The 22,037-nt window shown below is 29.1% G+C and overlaps 1 protein-coding gene across 2 annotated transcripts; it reads right to left on the bottom strand.

Annotated features, from left to right (window-relative positions):
• Positions 1-14,738: 14,738 nt before the first annotated feature.
• Positions 14,739-21,125, bottom strand: LOC124365215. Of its 2 annotated transcripts, none has more exons than XM_046821177.1 (5): positions 20,971-21,125; positions 20,102-20,180; positions 19,497-19,570; positions 16,089-16,260; positions 14,739-14,874 (listed from the first exon to the last, which is right to left on the bottom strand). In XM_046821177.1, exons 2-5 carry the CDS (start codon positions 20,151-20,153, stop codon positions 14,780-14,782), a joined length of 393 nt encoding a protein of 130 aa, XP_046677133.1. In that variant the 5' UTR covers positions 20,154-20,180; positions 20,971-21,125; the 3' UTR covers positions 14,739-14,779. The 2 variants fall into 2 exon arrangements, with proteins under 2 accessions (XP_046677133.1, XP_046677132.1); XM_046821176.1 differs by having other exon boundaries at positions 20,990-21,125.
• Between the last annotated feature and the right edge of the window lie 912 nt (positions 21,126-22,037).

Below are 22,037 nucleotides of genomic sequence, written 5' to 3'. Positions count from 1 at the left end.
TGTTCTTGTTATAATTAAAAAGTTAGATATGTTTTTATTTCATACTAATGCATTTTTAACTTGTACTGTCACGCTTACAACAAGATGCGGTAAACATCACAAGCTACTGGATGTAATTGTGACATACATTCGTTATATAAACCTGGATAGAATAATAGACAATGTGCGTTTAGCTTTGATCCATAATGAGTATAAACACAATTCAATACTATTGGATTGGCTCCAACTTATGGTTAAATGGTCTGGCTAACTCGTGTTATAAGTCAGCATTCCAATGGCTAGCAGAATATTTGGACCGACATTCTCTCGGGTCATTTGTTACATCATTTTATTGGTATACTCCTTTTAAATACAAAACATTGGTTAACACTTTTTTTCAGAGACAATATTAACCCCATGTTTTCATTTACGGTATGCACTCCTGTCACATCAGTGCAATTCTGTACAAGTATTTATCATTGTGTCTGTCAACCCGAAGTAGAAATGAGAAAGTGTTTAAAATAAAACAAATGTATGAAGCTAGTTAAATTTATTACTTATTGCAAAACCTCATTAAGAGTGACTGTAAATTAAAAATAAAAATGTCCAGAACATATTCATACACTGATACAGTGACATAAGTGTGAAAATGAGATATCTAGTATAAAAGAAGGACAAAGTGTTGTCCTTGGAAAGAAAACTCTCCAACGTACAACATGGATTGTGGATTGCATATTATCACATCCAAGATCTCCCTTGTATGAGAAGTTCTCAAATTCCACATGGTAATTTCTTACTAGTTATACGTAAGTTATGTGTTTCAAATTTTTTTTCCGAATAATAATATGTAATTATGGTTTTAAAAAGGAGCTGAGATCTAGAAAAGATCTAAAAATTCATTTAGAGGTGGGTTATGTTTCGAACATCCTTTCCTAATATCGAACCTCTTGCAATGATCAGATGTGCACTCTCCTGCCACCTAGTAGAGATACATTGAATGTAAGACTTGTTCTTAATTATTAATGCTAAAGTCTGGTGGGTTTTCTAGGAGTAAGTCTACTGAACCGGACCAATTCAGCTTAGTGGGTTTAAAAAAATAGGTTATTAATAATAAGATCCTTCTAGTTTCACCACAAAACAATGACATAATGCAGCCAACCCCAAAAACATTTATTTCTTCTTGCTCAAACTTTTATTTGAAGATAAAATTGTTTTAATCTTGTCAGTAATCGTACAAATATTACGTACTAATAAATTCCTATACAATAAAATAAGGATTTTAATTTATGCTTAAGTGTATTTCAAGAAAACATTAGTAATTTCTTGTTGATTAAATTATCTTGTTATTTACTATCTCGTTTCAAGTAGAAAACTGAAATATTATAAATGTTATAAACCACTTTAATCTGACCTGAAATAATCATATTCAGTTGAATTCATGCAGATGAATGTCGTACTTATTGTTTCTTATCATCTACGAATATGGTCGATACACTTATTGAAACAAAATAAGAGTAAGACAGGTACATCCCATTTTGTAAGCCTTATTATTCCTGGCCTCATGCATAAATGCAAAGATATTATAACAAGAATACTGATTGATACAGTACAATTTCGATGGTGTTGGTATAAAGTGCAAATGTCTCAGGCATGATTGAGGTCGAAATTCCAACATCTTATACCACTCGGCATCTCCACTCCCACCATTTGAATTATAAATTGTTTCCTCAAAAATTCTGATTTATTATTTGTTAATCTGTCCTATTCCAATTAATGCCCTTGGTTTAAAAAGATTTTATCAAATTCATACGACTTTTATACGACCGATTATATGACTTTTAATAAAATTTATTTAACACGTGTAGAATTTTATATCGGTGGAAAATTGGGGTTTTTTACTGTAAAATACACAAGTACATTTATAACACAATAAAGATTACAAGAGGATATAGATCGTTCTCCGCTGTCAAGTTCAGATGGGACGGTCTGCTTGTTTTAAAGCTCTACTGCTTTCTTAACATATGTTTCCAGACTTGCCTAACACTTATTTCGTAATTGTGAATGTATATTTACTAATACTAGATTGTATTCATTGCTATGTTTAAGTTTTGTGTACAATACAATACCATATGCTAATTTTACTGCATGTATTGCAATTTTGCATAATGAGGAAACAAAAAAATTATTAATTCAATGTCAAATTAATAAACCATCTTTTGAAAATTTAAATAAGTAAAACCAGTACGAATGATAAAAATTAAGAAATTTAGAACAAGTATGTCTAATTGTCACAGAATTAAAAATTCCTAATCGAATGAATCTTCGCTAGTTAATTTAAATCGTCAGAACACTTATTACTTATCTTTTACAACCACATGTATTTTACATTAAAAAAATGTGATGTTGTTTAATTTATCCGTGTGTATTTTGTGTTCTTTGTTATGTTACCTTATACGTTTCATTTTGTTAAATTGTACCTGAGGAAGCGTAATGCGAAATATATAGTACATTAATACTAATATGTTGGCATTTATCTTTATATATAGGTATATTCATCCAATTAGTTATATTTCATTTCCTGTTTGTAGATAAGAGCTTAAATTATAAATCATAAAAAATCACTAGAGTCTAAATCATAAACTGTTGTATAAGGATTAATCAATTCCCTGAGAGCTACTGACCCCTTACCTCTGTTAAACTGTCCAGGGGATATACGAGTATAAATGGCATGTGTCTGGTAGGATAGGTTTTCAAGAAGCCTTTACTCCTAGCTTTTAAATATCCCTCCAGCTTTCACATCGGAAGCTTTCGGACTTTAGGAAACAAAGTTTTCTAATGTTTCTAAATCGATAGAGGTTTTTCCTAGAATTGTACTTCCTATGATTAGTAGTATCTAAGAGACCCAAGCCACTATGCTTTCGGTCAAAAAACAAAATAGTTCACAGGCATCTGGGATCTTTCCATATTCTAAAACTACTAGGGTTCCGGAAATTTTTACTTGTGTATAAACTTTTTGCTGCTGGTTTCTTGATTTTTTAAATCAACAGATTTCAGTTTTTCCCTTTATATAGCGTAAAGTTACGAAATAAATTCATTTTGTTTAACCGAAGATATAATTTTATTATCCATTAGCGTACCACCCATTAAAAGATATGAATATGCAAACCGTATTATTTACTCAATAAATATATTCTATAATAGTATTAAATGTAGATATCACACAATTATGGATTTTTCACGTATAAAATTAAGGTATGAAAAGTATCATACTGCAATAGCAATATTTTCAAACAACACAATCTCACCACTTTTACAGCACCTGAGCTCCAACTTCTGCTCAGACCTTGTTACTGCGGGTTCACAAAATTGCTAAGTTGCGGGTTTTAATTGAATATTTTTTTTAAACGTAATGCAAGTTTGTCTTTACAATATTTAAGTATCAGAGTTTGCTATTCAAGTACATTATTTCGCAAAGCTTTAAATTTTACAATTTGAGAATTTGTTTAGGACTATTTATATGTTTGGTAACAGAAAACATCGATGTATTTACACGAGTTTATCCATGCAAACTCATCAGCAAACTCTATTTCAAACTAGTGTGTAGAAAATATTTCTCTCTCACGAAGACTTAAAAAAGAAATAAGGTAAAAAGCTTGGATTGTGAATTTAGCCCTTTTAGCTGAGGAGATTTTAACCTCAGGAAATAGATATATGACATGTTATAGCTAATAATAAATTAAATTATCTGAGGTTTCTTAACTTTTGGTAGTTCTGTCTTGGGAGCTCTTTGCTTCTGAAAGAAGAAATCGGCCTATTACATTTCCTTGGCTGAGATAATATGTTTCTCATTAAAGATTTCTTATTATAGTTCCAGGTGTATGAACCATTGAAATGTATACAAAAGTGTTCAAACCCTGAGATTATCTAAATGTCTCTGACTTTAGGAGTTAACTTCCTATACTAGTTTATTTACATATAAAGCTTTCGAATTTTTCTCAACCTCTAGAGCTAAAGATTTCTACCATTTGAAATCCAGGAAGATTTCTTCTTCTGCAAACTTCCTAAAAGCTTGCTACCTCTGGACTAATTCAGCCTCTGAAAGAATTAGCTATATAAGTTTAAGCTACACACAACTAGAAACTCCTGGAACTGAGGAGGTCTTCCGTCACATCTTCTGGAACAAATGCAGATATTGTAGTCTTGCTTGATAGGAACCCTCTAACTAAACGTGTTAAAAATTCGCTCCATACTACCTATACTTTGTTTCAAATCATAAATGTGGAGAAACAGCTGTGCAGAAACCCTTTATGACCTTTGCTATGTAATCTTATTTTCATTTATATTAAATATGCTACTAGATGAGCTTCATGGGCTGAACCTTCGTTTTATATTACTCCATGCCAATTTTAATTCATATACTTGCATTTCTGTGATAACCAGTTTTTAACCTTAGGGTAATCTTTCATTTCTTGTGTATCTGTAGATATTGTTTGTCTATTTGAAGCTTTGTGAAAAACTCGAAAATCAAACATCAGTGAAAATGTAGTTTACAAAATGTCTGTCCATATATAAAGTGGTTTAAAAAAATACAAATTATTCATGTAAATAACAATACAATAATGAACATTCATTATACAGTGAACGTTATACGTTAAAATATTGTACGTATTGCTATGATCATAGGCTCGTCTATACTAATCTTTTAAATTAATATAAGTCAGAATTTTTACAGGTAAATTTGATAGAAGAAACAAAAAAGGTACTAAGTAGGTTTTCTAAAAACTAAATGAGGGGGAGTATAAGTAAGAGTTATTCTTCTCCTACGCCCGCAATTTCCATTCGGTAGCGAAACCCACGTAGATGGAATCCTTAACTTAACACTTTTAATCCTCATTCTGGGAATCGAGCTGAGATCTCAGACTAAATCTCGGGCTTTTAAAGCTTGTAAATTATTCTTGCATATACAAAATATTTGATAGGAATAAAAAAAAGTTTGTGTATCTTTTTAGACATCCATGAATAAATAATTATTTCTGACGTGTCATACAGTTCTTAAACTCATACCATTTAGAAAGTTTCTAATATATAAATGTAATATTATGATAAATCTAAAATATACAATTACTGATACTCATAATTTTTCAGTAAAACATTTTCTGTCGTTTTAATTAATTAATTACTTGAAGTAGAAAACTATATTACTTTTATATCAGATATACTACCAAGATAAATAAATTTAAAGAATAGATATATTTTATCGGAATTTGCAAAAAGGTAAAAAACCAATTCATTGTGGGCACGTATAAATAATATATATGATATGTTTTAAATATTCTCTTCGTAATAATATTGACTGGTGCAAAAGATCATTTTATGCATACATACATGTACTTCAGAACATTTAATTAGTTTCTAGTAACAGTTCAGTTCAGTTTCTTAGTAAGTGTTTATGATTAAATTTAAATGAGTATGTCAGAACTGGCATAGTGAGTATATTAGTAGTGACGCATTTATTCGTCAAACACACTTTATACCTCGGTACCATAATCCATCCAATCAATTAGCGATGATGGCAAAACTATTCATGGTATATCATCAAAGGGCTTACCTATAGCAAAGTAACACAAAACCATATTAAAGAAAAGCTTAAACTGATATAATGGTATTTTCAAACGAATATTTTAGTCTAATTAGTAATAAACGAATATCTCCTCCTACTTTCTAATTTAATAATATTTACTAGACATTAGATACGTCTAGTAAGTAAACACAGACTATTTCAAGGTAATTATAAGACATTAAGAATGTGTAGACTATATTGTGAGTATGACAGATCACTGCAATTGTAAACAAAAAATAAAAGCTTCTTAGCCAACACCTCTCGCTCAATAACATTAAATATTGCTATTGTAGGACAAAGCTATTCTTTCTCATCTTCATAAAATGAGCAAAGAGCCAATTTCATCCACGTAGGCCAAACATATCTCACTAATCCTTGCTATAAAACTCATGTCCCACGGCAAAATTCAGATAAAAAACCGCAATGAATTTAATCCTTCTTTACATTAAATCTTGTATAGATACATCAAAATTTAAGAGAGTATTAAATCCCAACAAAAACACCGATAACTTTTTCTCGCATATAACAGGGAGTAGCTGCAAACCATCGAGATACGGTAAGCCTCAATACCTCTGAAAGTGGGATAGGATTAATTACACGATTACGGATGATCAATTCAACGAACGCATTGTTTCATTGTTCTGAATATGATCAAACTGGCCTGTCTGCATATGATTGCCTGCATCTACTTGGATGTGGAACACGATCATGTCACATGATGAGTTACAAGGGCAGTATCTCTTTTTAGAAATAAATTATTAAAAATAAGTATATATGGGAAGAATAAAAAATATTTATTTTATTTATTTGTTATAATAAACGTTTTAGTAGCATTAGTACTGTTAGTCAATGCATATGCTCCATGGATATTTCAAAACATCACAGTGTATTACATTGTGTAAATTTGATTTTGCTAATGATATTATACTAATATCAATATATTATTGTTTTTAATAAACTTTTGATATTTATATTACTCCTAGTATTTGAAAATGTACAATTTTTAAATTATTTACGATTTTAGTATCATTAGTTTGACAAACTTTAGTTCGGGTTTGATGTTTCAATTAAAGGTTCAGGAATCGGAGCAAAATTCGGATAAAAACTAAACAATAATACTAAAAAGAAACCACTTTTGCTATCAAAAAATTGGTAAGGAATTTGCCATAAGCTATATGTATATAATAACATTTTTCTTTCATAAGGCTAACTTTGATATAACCCGAGTTGGTTCCATAACCGAAAATGGACGTAATCGGTTTAGTGTTCTTTTTATTTATTTTAAGAAAACATGCAGCTAGGCAATATATAAAATGAAAGTGATATCCTCGTGATGTGGTTATAGCATAACACTGACTACGTGAAATGAACAAGCTATTAGTTATGTTCAAAAATTGTTTTTTTCCCAAAAGTGTTACAATATATTTAAGGGGATTCACCACTGAAAACATACTTTTTTTAAATACACAATAAAAATAGCTTAACAATTTTTTCTAGTGTTTAGTAGGCTAACAAAAAAATACAAAAATATAAAACGGCCAAATAGTTGTCACATACAGCCTACAGCGAATAAAAACGGGAGTTTTTCGCATTTTTCAGACCATATTTAAAATTGATATATCTAAGAAACTATCCAACATATTGCACTACTCATGGTCTAATTTTGAAGATATGGATCTAATCTAAATATTTAGGTAGATTTATCATGGTAGCATTAGTCGTTTTAATAAAATAATTTAGTAAACTTTAGACTTTAAAAAAAGAAAAACATACATATATATAAAATTATGTTTCTATTCATCATATATACCTAAAAATCTAATTCTACCTAAATATTTAGAAAAAGATCTACTTAATATGTGGTAAAAATATGAACTTTCTATCTCAATTAGTTCCCAAGATATATAGATTTTTGTCTGAAAATTTATCGAAATTCAAACTTTCGAAAAACTGCAATAGAAAGTAAACGTAGGTTCAACACTAATATATCACGTATATTTTTTTTTAGTTTATGGTTCTGAAATAAATTTACACAATATATTAGGTGAAAAGGTTGTATTATACATCAATATTAGGTCATATTATTATGTCAGTGTTCAATAAAATACATTTATATATATATATATATATATATATATATATATATATATATATATATATATATATATGTTGAGTTTCAGGTTGTTTGTTTTGAGTGAAATTTAGTTCATTTTTATGCCATAAAATATGGGAAGAGTCAAGAATACAAAAAAAAAAAAATTGCTAGAAGAAATAAGGACAATATCGCAAAGCGGTATGAGGTGCAACCTGCAACCTACCTCACCGACCGAACTCTGTTTATTTTACAATTTATATATATTGTAAAATAAACAGAGTTCGGTCGGTGAGGTAGGTTGCAGGTTGCACCTCATACCGCTTTGCGATATTGTCCTTATTTCTTCTAGCAATTTTTTTTTTTTGTATTCTTGACTCTTCCCATATTTTATGGCATAAAAATGAACTAAATTTCACTCAAAACAAACAACCTGAAACTCAAGAGTAGAATGACAGATGACAGAACACAAATTGTTTTGTTTTTATTCTATTACTACTTCTTCTTCTTCTTCAGCATAGAGTAATGAAAATAAAAACAGTACAATGATTGATATGCGTATTAAACTAGATTTAAATGTCTGGTTTACATATTTATAATGAAATATATAAAAGATATTGTGTTTTTAGTACAAAATAAGGTATCTAGTAAAAATGTGAAATTTTGGACATTGACGCGCTTGCAAAAAACGTTATTTTTTATACTTAGGGTTAAAATATAGGTCTTAGGATACTATGTTTTTGTTCAGTAGGTTCCAAATGACAAAATATGACAAAAAAACTTTTTTTTTTTTAATTTCATATTTTTCATTATTTTCAGTGGTGAATCCCCTTAACTTTTCTTTTTTGGTCCAACAACGCATAGTTGTCCTTTTTTAAGGAATCGAAACCCGTAATAAATCCATCCTGCAACATAAAAATGCTTAAATAAATTACAAAGTACACGTTTCATAGTTAAAATGTGGATCATGATATTTGAAGAAAGATGGGACCCAAAAGTAATTTATGCGTATTATTTTATATGCAGCAAAATCAACCTTCAAGCAAACTATCGGTACTTGGATTTACATTCAATCTCCCCAAATTCTGTAAACTTTTTGTTATACATTTTGTAACATATATTGATGGTAAATATCGGAAATCCTATTATGCTTTTTTGATTTATAAATAAACTTTTGTTATTCATGGTGCAAACCAAAAGTAATTTCTTCTTAACTATATTCTTAGAGAGTAACACATTTTTAGAGAAAATATTAGTTAAGTTAGTCAACCATACGTGCATTTGTATCACAGTATTTAAATTAAGCAATTGAATGTAATTTTATTTGTAAAAAAAGCATTTTGTTAATTTTTAACTAATATTTCCCTTTTTGAATTTAACTTTTACTAATATTATTTGTCTGGATATGTTCCACTATTTTTTTGCCTACATTAAAACTGCAGACTACAATACAGTTTCCATATCTCCAATTAATGTTAATTCCTACAATATAGAGAGATATATAACGGAGCAGAGCTTCCACTCAATATTTACTTATAATTACAGTTTCCTCTCTGTAAAATTAGTCAACAATACATACTTAACCATCCACCTGATTAAAGATCTATGGATGTAGTTAAAAGTAAAATAAAATCTTATAGTAAAAAAGTTAGAGGAATTTCTTTAATTTACATTTTAATTAAAGTAATTATTAAAAATACTCAACTTAATCGAGGGGTTTTTTTCAGTCGTGTTTTATTTTTCTCAGAAATAATGTTATTTTAAATCAATATCTAGCAGTTGGTAATGACAATCACTCCTACAGATCTTTCAAAGAATATCATTTGTATACCTATTTGTATTATTGTATTAAGTATATAAGACAATAGGAGTATGCTAATTCACGTCTCTGGTAAAAGGATATACTGCGGTTTAATGCAAATTTCAATAATATAGCTCATTTCATTCTTAAGCATGTTGTTCTGTGGGCACGTAGATAAATCTTTGTCGATATATTTTTCCACATGTTAAATTTATATTTTTGTTCATTACGGTTGGTTTTAAAAAAGTGTTAAAATTACAAGTTTCGATGAAGTAAGGCGAATATTATAAGGCGAGAGTATGATGAAATCAAATCTTGTCACCGAATTTTAATGTTGACTTTTTTCTTTTTACCATATCATTAAATGCATGAGATTGTATATGCTCATAATATGATTGTAATACGGTGGTTAAAATAATTATTTTCATATTTTCTAAATTTCATTATGGTTACCCATAAGACCATTGTAACACCAAGCCAAATCCCATAGATCATTATTGGACTCGGTTTTTGCTAAATATAAATTAATATAAAGCATTATAGAAAATTGAAGTCTAATAGTGCGTTCGTTTTCAAAATATCGTGCAGAGAGACAGACAGAAATGAAAACTTTTCAGACTCTCATATGATTATAAATGTATCAAACACAATATCCTAGTCATATGTTGATAAATCACATATCTTTCTTAATTATTTAAAGTTAAATGTAATTGCATGCACGGTGCATCAAAATAATTGAGATGACGATTTTGTTATAATACAAAATCGTTATGTATGTATATGTTTGTCAAACATGAACGGTTATACCAGCAGGGCTTATTTGATCAATATTTTTCACAAGATGTTTCCTAAGTAAATTATTATAAATATGTCAATAGTGAGTAATCTTATAGTGTTTGTAAATTTTATTAGGAGAACTTTATTAAATTATCCTTATTATTTATCATGGACATGCTATATTATTAACCCTAGAACTGGCGGTCATTTCATCCTGTAGTGTCGGGCTGTTTTGGAGCTTCGCGCAAGGTTTTTTTAAAAAAATTATTAAAAATATAAAATAAAAGCAATATAAATAAGAGTATATTTTTGTGTTCAGAATTAAACGTAGAATTGCACTATATTGTAAAATTAACCATCAAAAATGTTCTAATAAACACTTTTTTTAATCAAATATAAAATTTACGAAAAATATTTCTTAAATTTGGGGGGGACCATACCTAGCAAATGAAGTTATAGTGAGAAATATTTATAAGTGAGATAGCCATTCTGTGTCAAATTTTATCTAGTTTCAGAAAAACATAACCATTATACACATTTATGAAAGCATCATAAAGCTATAGAACAAAAAGCAGCGATGCGTATAAATTCTGAAAATCGGGTGTACACGTAAGACTTTGGTAAAACAAGTTTTGCTAATACATTTATCTATGAATACATGTTATTTTGCATATTTTATTACTTAGAATAAAATAGAATATACAGTAGTAATGAAATAATTACCATAAATTATTTTTTGAAAAGCAAAAAAAGTTAAATTTTGCCATTATTCAAAAATTTTGAGAAAAATTTTCATTCAGCAAAATATAAAATAGTTTCTAAAGCTTGTACTATATCAAAATTTATAAATTTATGGTTTATAAGTAATAGGAAATATTATGTAGTTAGAAAACTATAAATATAACTAAAGATATTGAAAAAATATTGAATAACCCAAACAGTTATTATATATAACCAAAGAAATTACAGGAAATATATATTTTATTGTGAAAACTATCTATTTACCAAAAATAAATAGTTACTTCAGAGCTAAAAGAGTGCTATAAATAACGTTTAGTAAGTGAAAACAATAACAAACTATGTGAAATGAATTTTAGCCAAGTCATTTTGCCATAGCCTACACAAAGCCGGTAATTTCTCAAACATATTTCAGTAAATAGAAATTGATTTATTCTAAAATATATATGTTTACACTACTACGACATCAAACAACACACTACACATTAAATACGACACTAAAACATGCGTAAAACTATTAAAACTTACAAATATCCACAGCTCGGCACAAAAGTGATACAGAACGGCAGCGGCAATATGGCGGTCACAACAAACGGCGTCGCGTTTTCTTTTACGTTCAAAATAACAAGCTTGCTACGTCATAACCATAATACAAAGAGAAATAAAACTCATCTGTTCCTTAGCATTTTTCTTCCCGAATCCAATGGTGCATGAATTATATCGATACGTTACCGGAGTATATTATAAAAAGTAATTATACGAGGGAATATTTGATCGACAAAATTTTGACGGTTAGCACCACAAAAGCGGCATTAACCTACATAATTATGTCGATTAACAGTTCTAGGGTTTAAGTAGAGGGTAAAACCGATGCAAGGAATGCTAAAATACTTAAAATTGAACTCTGTATTACGAGTTTAAATACGATAAGCGTAAATTAATTTCTTAAAGGGCTTCCTTAACTTTATGCGATGAAAAAGATCCTAATGATTATTAATGGACGTTATAACTATAATAAAAGTAATCTGACTTTTTAAAGTAATTTATCTGTGTTTATAGTTAATTTTAAACATGTTTAAAGATATATATTTTAAATGTAAATTGGAAGTAACCATGAGACAATATGTAACGCTTAAATGCAACCGCAACAGATTATGGTAATTCATTCATAGATCAAGTTTTTCACTCCTTATTATATAAAGTAGGGTAATGCAAAAGATAGCCTACTAGCGTCCGTAATCTTTGCCCATCCATATTGCCAAAGATTAGAATACCAGTAAGGCCTGGTCAAGGTTATTAGTGGTTTGGACTTACAACAGTGCAGCCATGAAAGTTGTGCTAATTACCATGAGTGTAGCGGTCGAGACGACACAGCCCTCCCTCTAGGGGATGGAGTGACAGCAGGATGTCACTAGACAGTTGGGAACTGCATACAGACATGAGTTCATTTAGGTGCGTGTATATATCCGTGACTAACTCGCAGGTGAACCATTGTTACCAGGCAACGGAATATCATTGAAATATTTTTATTCGAGCACCTTTCAAAAACAAAACTCGGAAAGTAGTCAAAAACTTACAATTTCGTTGACACTGGACTAACATACATCTGGTTAATCATACAATCCAAACTAAAACGTTTATAAAGTTGTTATTTCTTATGTAACATTATTTATTATTGTTAATTACCCCAATATTTGGTTAGAGAAACGTTTTCATAGAGGACCAAATGATATAGCTCTGAATTGATCGACTTTATTTCTGTACGTTTAAATTACTTTTATAGAATAAAGGCCCAACATTTATTCAGAAGTTTCGTAAAATGTATAACTTAAATTAGAGAAATTGCAATTATCACATAAATCAAACCAATTAAAGTTGCAATGGTTTGGGAATAAGTAGTATTCATAATTTCTCAAAACAGCACCATTGTTAAAACAGATATTAACTGTTTTCTTAGTGAATACAACGTTTGTAGAAAATATATTTGGTATTTCTTAAGTAAGTTAATCATACATGCATTAGGATCACAGAAATTAAAATATGAAATTGAATGACGTTTTATTTCTTATTTAAAATATTATATTAAATTTAAACTAATACTTTCGGTTTTTTGGATTTAAATTTCACTAGTATTATTTAAGTCTTGTTCCAATAATATGTTCCAATATTGTTTTGCCTACATTAGACCTTGAACTAGCAGCACTGTGTTTATATTACTAATTAATGTTAATGCCAACAATATGGAGAGAGTTTCTGCAGCACTGCTTTCACCACAGTTTGGGTGAAAGCACTGCCAACATAACGGAGCAGTGCTTTCACCCAATATTTACTTTTAATTACCTTTATTTTCCTCTCTGTAAAATTAGTCAACAATAGACATCTGAAAATCCTCCTGATTGAATTTAGGTGCGTGTGCATATCCATGACCGTAACTCGTATGTGAACCATTGTTATTAAACCAAGGAATATCATTGAAAAGTTTTCATTCGAGCACCTCGAACCCGGAAAGTAGTCAAAAACTTACAGTTTCGTTGATACTGGGCTATTATATATCTGGTGAAGCATACAATCCGAACTAAAACTTTTATACAGTTGTAATTTTTTATATAACATTATCGATTATTGTTAGTTACTATAAATCGATGGGCTCGAACAATTTTATTTTTCTTTCTGTATATGTCTGTCCACTAGATTTCGAAAACGAACCAACACATGTTGAAAAATCACAATCACATAACTGTTATAGTAATCATCTATAATTTACAATGTCAATCATGAATGAACATAGTCAGGTATTTTGAATGAGCATCAAATTTATAAAGGAAATTATAAGTTCCGTGATATTTTTCTGAGCGTTAGCACCATTTTTACTCTGATCTTACGGGTAACCATGATGACAGAGAGAAAGTCGCATAATGAATAAATTTATAAATTATTGACCATTATTATGTGAAGTTTTAACACGTGACCGGACACACATATAGGCTAACCATCGGTATGGCACGAGCTATAACAAAAGCTATATAAAGAGCTATACACCATAAAATTTCGCATGCGACACAACGAAGCCATTTTAGGTGACAAGTTATGTTGCTTACTCCTACCGTGCATTACAATTACAAATAATTTGTTTGCTATTTATACGAAAGCCGTTCCTAAGTAAATATAAGTCTACTACATTAGATTTAAAATGTTATTTTACGATCAGATATCAATATTATTATTATATATGGTGTGAGTTATAGGTATGGAGTCACTTTGTTTAGTTTTTAATGGATACTTTCAACGATTGGATGGATGGAGGGTTGGAAAACTCCATACACTTTTATAGGAAATAGAAATGAACATTTTAGTTACTGTTATAAGGATCCATCCATGCTTTTAACGTAATTAATTTCAATGAGCTGCCATTTTGTACTGGGTTGAGATAGAAAGCTCTAGTTTTCAATGTTCTCCTTTTATCAAGACCTTTCAAATGAAGTCACTTAATGGGTATTTATAATCAAAAATATGAGCCCCCCCTTAAATCCCATTTTAGGGGAATGGCAAAGTTATAACCGTAAGTGTATCCATACTTTTAACTCACACTATATTTATACACTATATTTATTAAGCTTATAATGCTGACAAAATAGTTAGTTATAATCAAGCTAATCATGAAATCAACATACAAGTTTAAGCGTAAGAAAAAAGGACTTATAACCTTACATGGATTTATGAATACAGTTTTTAAACAATTGATTTATTGCAATAAATTTAATAGTATTTTATGTTAATAATAAAACACTGCCGGGTAGTAGTCGTAATAGTAATCAAGTAGAGCTCTGTAGTAGCTGTAAGCAACCCATAGGAAATATATTTCCAACACTGAAACAGAAATAAACACACAGATCTTTTTTTATCTTCCAAAAATGATATAAATTAATCCATAATCTGCACATATAATAAGCATCTTAAACTTATTTATGTGATGATACATCTTTTAGAGTAAAAGTAAAAGTATATTGAGCAAGAAACTTGAGACATTTAATACGTACCATAATGCATTCTACATATTTTATAATTTAAAGGTTTCACTGGATTAGCATTAATTTTTTTAAAGCAATTATTGTAATCTTAGAAATTATTGCACTGCTACCTTTTTCAGTTATCAATTGTCTTTTTAATCAGAAATACTATATTCAGGATCTAAGCCACTTATATTTACTTTTATACATTACATTTATATTTCTCCATTTTGAGTGAGCACTTATTTATTTATTCAAGCCACGCAGTCCAGTCTAGCTAAATATGAATTTAACTTATCGTTCCGTAATGCGAATTTTACTACTTAATATTATATTGAAATATTTAAATTTATATATTTACATGGTGTGTTCAGAAAGTAACAATATGTTATACAAATAGTGTAATTTGTATTATATTGATGCCGTAAATTTTCACTACACCGGCAAAATTTAAAGCTGATAAGTTTATTTCATACATAATAGACGTTAAAAGTAATCGATAAGTAGTTAGTTATTAGTTACAATGAAAGCAACGGTATTTATACGTTGTATTTTCATTATTACATTTAGTATCAAAAATCGTTGTCCTGTCACATGACCGTTAGCCAGACACTCCAAAGTTTGAAACATTTAATTTCTGTCTCCGTGTCTCTTCACACGATGTGTCAAGAACGAATTATTTTATAACTTATAATTTTGCATTAAGCTTAATTTATGTATGAGCAACATTAATTTCTGGTTGATGATAAGTCATGGAATTTTCCTGAGCGTCAGTGAACATTTTGGTTTTGGTCAACATTGGGTTCAATCAATCATTGGTCAACCATGATGGTAAAGAGAAAACGCATAGTGAATAAATTTATAAAAAAAATGAGTACAATTATACGACATTTATCCTAAAATTAGTAACACGTGTAGCCTAAAAGGTGTTAATTCCATGTAACCAACAGGTAAGTCTCGTCTTACGTGACATGGATAGTGTGACGAACTTCTACCTTATTCTAATAGAAGATATTTCTTATACAAATGTTAACTAAAACTACACAAAAACTTTATTTTGGTAATAGATCTTACGTATAGAAATTAATGGTGGAACCCAGAAGTAATCTTCGTCTTTGATTTTTTTTAGTTCCTCTCTGTTTTTCTCGTCCATATAATGAACGATGAAGTAAATCTCCCATGCTGAGAATAATATCAAATGAAACACTTCCATCGATATAAATAAGTAAACACATTGAGGATTCTCCTATAACAAGTCATACAAAATTAGGATTAAATTATGCATTTAGGAAAATAAGAAAAGTTAAGAATCTCTTTTTTTGGTATGGGATTAAATAGTAATCTTAGCCATATGTTATGGATATTCTAATTACATAACTTTTTTATTAGTACAAATATTTTAAATTTGGTTTATCTACATTTGTCGCCAATAAATGTAAAGATTTAACAGTTTGTGGCATTTTCTTATTAGCAAGATATTTAAAGTAAAGAATTATAATATTTTTTTAAATTTCCTATTACGTTTATATACACTGTATAAATCTATACACTAAAGCAGTGTACGTACTTTTTGGAATACGAAGTGCTATTATATTACATTAATTCAAATAGTATACACTGATAGTTTACCTTAATTTGCTCAACTTTAAAAACATGTATTAAATAAAATTTGCAACAGTAATTAGTGATTTACGAATTTTGTGGATAAAGCGAGGAAAAAGTTTTTTTTATTATATTAGCAGGTACCGGATTAAAAGTCAAAGTGTAAAGTATTTTTTTTCGTTTCGATAAACACATGAGAAAAAACCTTTTATAAGGTAACGCAATTTTTAAAAAAGCGTCATTAAACCATGCAATTATTATCGGTCAAAGCTTAAAGCAAGAATAAAAAGTACAATATAGTTCTTTTTTCAGAAATTCTCTGTTGGTTCACAAGCAAAATGGCATCTTGTAGCTATATTTAAATAATATATAATTAAAAGAATAATATTTCTTCAGAAAACCTTTTCTTAAAAATCCAGTATACACTATTCCTGTTGACAAAAGATTATGAAAAGAACGTAACGTATTGTACGTAGTATTAAAAACTTCAATATTTCTAGTGTTGATATACAGTTAAAAGAATATTTATGCATTGAGGATTTTATCTAAAAGGGGAAAATTATGAAAATTTCATAACTTTGTGAAGTACAATCTACAACTTGTTATATTAATGTTTATAATGTTAGAAAATAGTAATCTAATTAAGGATTTATTGCATTTAAATATATATATATATATATATATATATATATATATTCAATGTTTATTGAAATTAAATAAGGCTATTGCCATTTATACAATTTAACGTAAATAAAAGTCGTTTGACAGTTGTTTGGTCTTCCGATCATATGTTAGTTTGCTTATTTAAACGCATATGTGACAGATACGGCCAAATATAAAATAATTGAATCAGGAAAAGTAAGCGCTCTGTGGTGTAATGGTAGCACATTCACCCGGCAAGTGAGAGATCCAGGTTCGACTCCCGGCGGAGCAAGTACTTTTTGTTATTCAATGTTTATTGAAATTATATATATATATATATATATATATATATATATATATATATATATATATATAAATTAAATTTGTATAAATGGCAATGTTTATTGAAATATATATATATATATATATATATATATATATATATATATATATATATATATATATATATATATATATATATATATATTTATACATATGTGTGTGTATGTATAAATACATTTCTTAACGAAAATGTAATGCTGTTGAATGTTAAGTCAGGTAATTTTGCTAGGAAATGCTTCGTTACCAGTATTCTTGTTGTACAATAATTAGACATAATTTTAGATGTACATTCAGAATGATGCCAGTAATCCCATCTTGTTCTTATCAAGACTAATGTTTACCAGGTTTTACACAAATTATACATGAGACCATACAATTATATTGCAAATAAAATGCTCTGAATTAGTTATATGCCAGAAAAGAGTTTTAGACATCTTGAAAGTTAATAAATAACAACCCTATAAAGGAAACTGTTACATTCAGAGAAAATAATATTATCATAAGGAAACATGGTATGTAATAAAGTCCAGAATAAAAATAAACTTATTTAAAATCCTGGTCAAACAAAGTAGAATTATTCTCTAATAAAAGAAGCGAGATGCAAAACTGGTGTAACCGTGCTTGAATTCCCAGGCTGTATAAACTTCAAAAGTAATTAAACAAATTAAACTACATTTTCTCTCTACTAAGGCTTTGCCATTACGGTTCGACAAATAATTGCTTCTGATATCAGTTTTGAGTTTCCAACTTCGTATGAGTATATCTCAATGGTAATAAAACAATTTAGATTAGCTTTAGGATACAAGGCATTCCTTAATCTTCCAGTGTCACCATTGACTAATTTCTTATTACACTGATAGTTACTATGTTAGGTTTAGTTTAATAGATAGTTGTGTGAAGCTTTTTTATTGCGCTATATTATTGGGTTCAGACAAAAAATGGTGCAAAGTAAAATCTTTGGTTAAGCTAAAAAAGAAATTCATCATTCGTTATTTCATCTCTCTTTGTATCACTCCACTCCGATCTCCACTATAAGAAGTATACTCTCTGTAAATAACGTAACAAGCTGAACGAACAAGAAATTATTTTTCACGTAAGACCTTAGTTGGTTACAGTTATTTGTCAATATTTGTATAAATTTTCATATTAGAACTGTAAACGTATAAACACGTAGCAGTTACCCACGGCTTTGCACGCAATTGCGTCGGTTTTGTACCTGTACAGATATGAGCACTTCTGGTTCGAGTGAATTATATTTCCGAGGCCAAAGTTAAGTTAACCCTCTTTCCACGATACAAAATAATGTTAAAAATTGTATATTTATGGTTAATTTAATTTACTCTAGACCTAGTATTTTAGATCCAAAGATGAGTAGCTCAGAGAGTTTTCCAAATAAAAAATACACCTCCATTCGTCCCAGGAACCGTATTAATGTTTATGTAAACGTACAGCACAATATGTTGAGTAGTTTACGCGTGAAAATAAAACACACAAACAATGGCACTTTAGCATTTATAAAATGATTAGGATTAGAATAAACGTCAGTACATATTATTGAACGGCCAGTACGGTGAATCTCATAAAAAAATTAAAGTAAAACAAATAAGGTTAATATTGAATACGTAAAATGGCTTCTGTAACTGTATACTAAGAAATATTATGTGTCTAATATTCTAACTGTAATTATGTTTTTAATGACTGAAACTATTACTATTTCAGTGAAACCTCGTTAGTGTTATCGCTATTTCTTCACTGTATAAAATTGATAAACAGACGAATTAAATAGTAATCATATTATCATAGTTAATAAAAACCGTCGCATATAGTAGATGCTAAAATTTATTATTATAATACATAAGATGTATAATACATAAGAATATAAAATACGATACTTACTGTCATTACGCCGCAACATAGGAATATTGGAATAATGCATCCTAGTAGTAAAAAAATTACGGATACGTGAGCAGCTGCAAAACATAAAACCAGACGTCTTAGTTTATTATGTTTTTAATGTACAAGAACCTAACATTTACATTACAAAAACACAAAACAATAATAAAAATGTTATCAATATTAACTAAAATCATCATACTCTTAATGTTTGATAGAATCATTCACTGCAATAACAGTCTTTAACTATGCTTTGTTATATCCCTGTTGATCCGTTCAGGGACATCAATATTATGTCAAGCATAACGTAGCATTTCCAAAACAGTTTTGGTCTTTCCAGATCTATATTCAAGTGAAGAGAGATTTGATCACATTCAATTACTCTAGATTCAATTCAATTCTGTGACAGTGACAGATTTAAGACTAATTCGAAGTTGCAATGGAGTTAAACTCTAAATTTACATGAATCAGACCTCTCCATCGTAGCTGTGTTTGTAATTGCAATCTTTGATACAAGCATTATACAGTCATAGAAAAATTTGTTTAGAAATAGATTAAGAAATGTTTCCAAGAATAAGATGTATGTTGATATAATTTTACCAAAGTACCTGTTACTTCTTTAAAGACATTTAAATCCTTGTACTGAGGCTCGTTCAGCATCAATATTACAAGTAACAGCCGACTTGCCTGAGAAAAAAAATTATCATAATTTTAATAAGCTGTACGAGTTTTAATTTTCCTTTTTAGCAGTTCATAATAGTTAATTGGGCTAAATGTCTTCAAATTACTATTAAATTTACTGCTTGTTATTACACTATAGATCACATGTACAGTAATAAAGAAAATAGTTTTCTATTTACACCAGAAAGGTTTTGACAATTTTCTTGTTATTATGTATTATCTACAGTTACAAACTAATGTTATATTATTAAGGATAAAATTATTATTATCTGTGATATAGCAGGATAAGATTTATTAAAATAAAATAGATTAAAAATTAACAAAACACAGTTTTCAGTAATTGGAGAGGTTTTATCAATCTATATATGAAAACTGTGATAAACAAAGTAGCATACTACTGCTCGGATGAAATTAAATCAGTGTAATGTAACTTTTAGAACCTGATACTATTTATAGATAAATTTAAAAGAAACATCGATAATATAGCATAACGGTAAATATATACTACATTACACATATTCCGGGGACCTAATTTTCTCAAAAGATGGACTTATTTTCGACTTGTGTATTGACCATAAATCTCTAATTTAAAGGAAATGATTGTTATAAATTTAATTTATTATGAGAAGAGATAGAGATGGAGTTTTAATTTAATTTCTAACATTCCCATATTAAAGGAATCAGAAATGTTGTTAAAATGCTACACACACATACCCACAGTCGTAAAAAGAAACAATATTGTAAAAGGGACTAATTGTCTATTAATAAGAGAGTATTCAATTTGATAGTATTCTACCTGTAATTTATACGTTTACCAATAGTAAAGTAGCGATTATTATGCATCCGACGTCTAAGAAGATACAGAAACAACAGGCGTTCAACAAGCACATGTTTGTAAATGATATACATAAAATTTACTCTTCAAATCGAACTAATATTCCAAAATTTCACTCGAAATTTAAAGTTTACCATAGCAACAATATGAATGTGTGGCATTATTATTAACGTACAAGAAAAATGAGGTTCTTACACTCTTCGTGATATCTTATTTAGAGTATGCTGTAATGAATTATTATGTATATTATATAATTTATATATATTAGTATGAACCACACAAATTTGGCGTTGTACTTTATACAAGATATGGAAAACGCCAGGTCCAAATGTCGTCTCTCGATAAGAGTATCACTTATCACTGCGGAAGCCGTAAAACTAGGGAACTTGTGCACCCAGTGTAATTGTGATCAGCACACATGCACGTACATTATTGTGCATATTAACAAGAACAGAGGTCGAAGTTCAGTTGTCATACGTTGGCGCACCTGCTGTGCATATTCTGTCAGCTGTTTTGTTCAAGAAAACATCATAACCATAAAACTTAATTGGTATATTGTTATAAACACCTTCTGTGTGTTACATCAGTATTATATTTCGTTATATCTTACGTTATGTTTGCAATTTACTGTTATTTGTATTGATTTTGTAAAAACTGTGCAATGAGGTTTAGTTGATTATTGATATGGATATCAATCCTAGGAAATGATAAAGGATCATTACGCTTAGTGTGTATACACCAATGACTTAGAGGGACATTGCAAAGAAGTTTTGTGTAAGTTTGGGAGCTGTAAATAAAATAATTAAAACAAAGAAACCGGATCCGTTTAATTACAGCGGAAAGGAAAATGTGGAATAAAACGGAACACTATTCCTTGAGATGAAGCCTTTCTCTTGCGTGATAGCAATTTTGATTCAAGAAAAACAAGTTTTCACCTCCAGCAAGATTTAGAAAAAAGGCTGGCTTATAAGTTCGCGACTCAACGGTACGTAAACGACTCATAGAAGTAGGGAGAAGATCCTATGATG

Source organism: Homalodisca vitripennis, chromosome 6, assembly GCF_021130785.1.
Source record: "Homalodisca vitripennis isolate AUS2020 chromosome 6, UT_GWSS_2.1, whole genome shotgun sequence".
Taxonomy (NCBI): domain Eukaryota; kingdom Metazoa; phylum Arthropoda; class Insecta; order Hemiptera; family Cicadellidae; genus Homalodisca; species Homalodisca vitripennis.
Note: the sequence above shows the minus strand (reverse complement) of the source record. Positions and strands in the feature narration are given on the sequence as shown.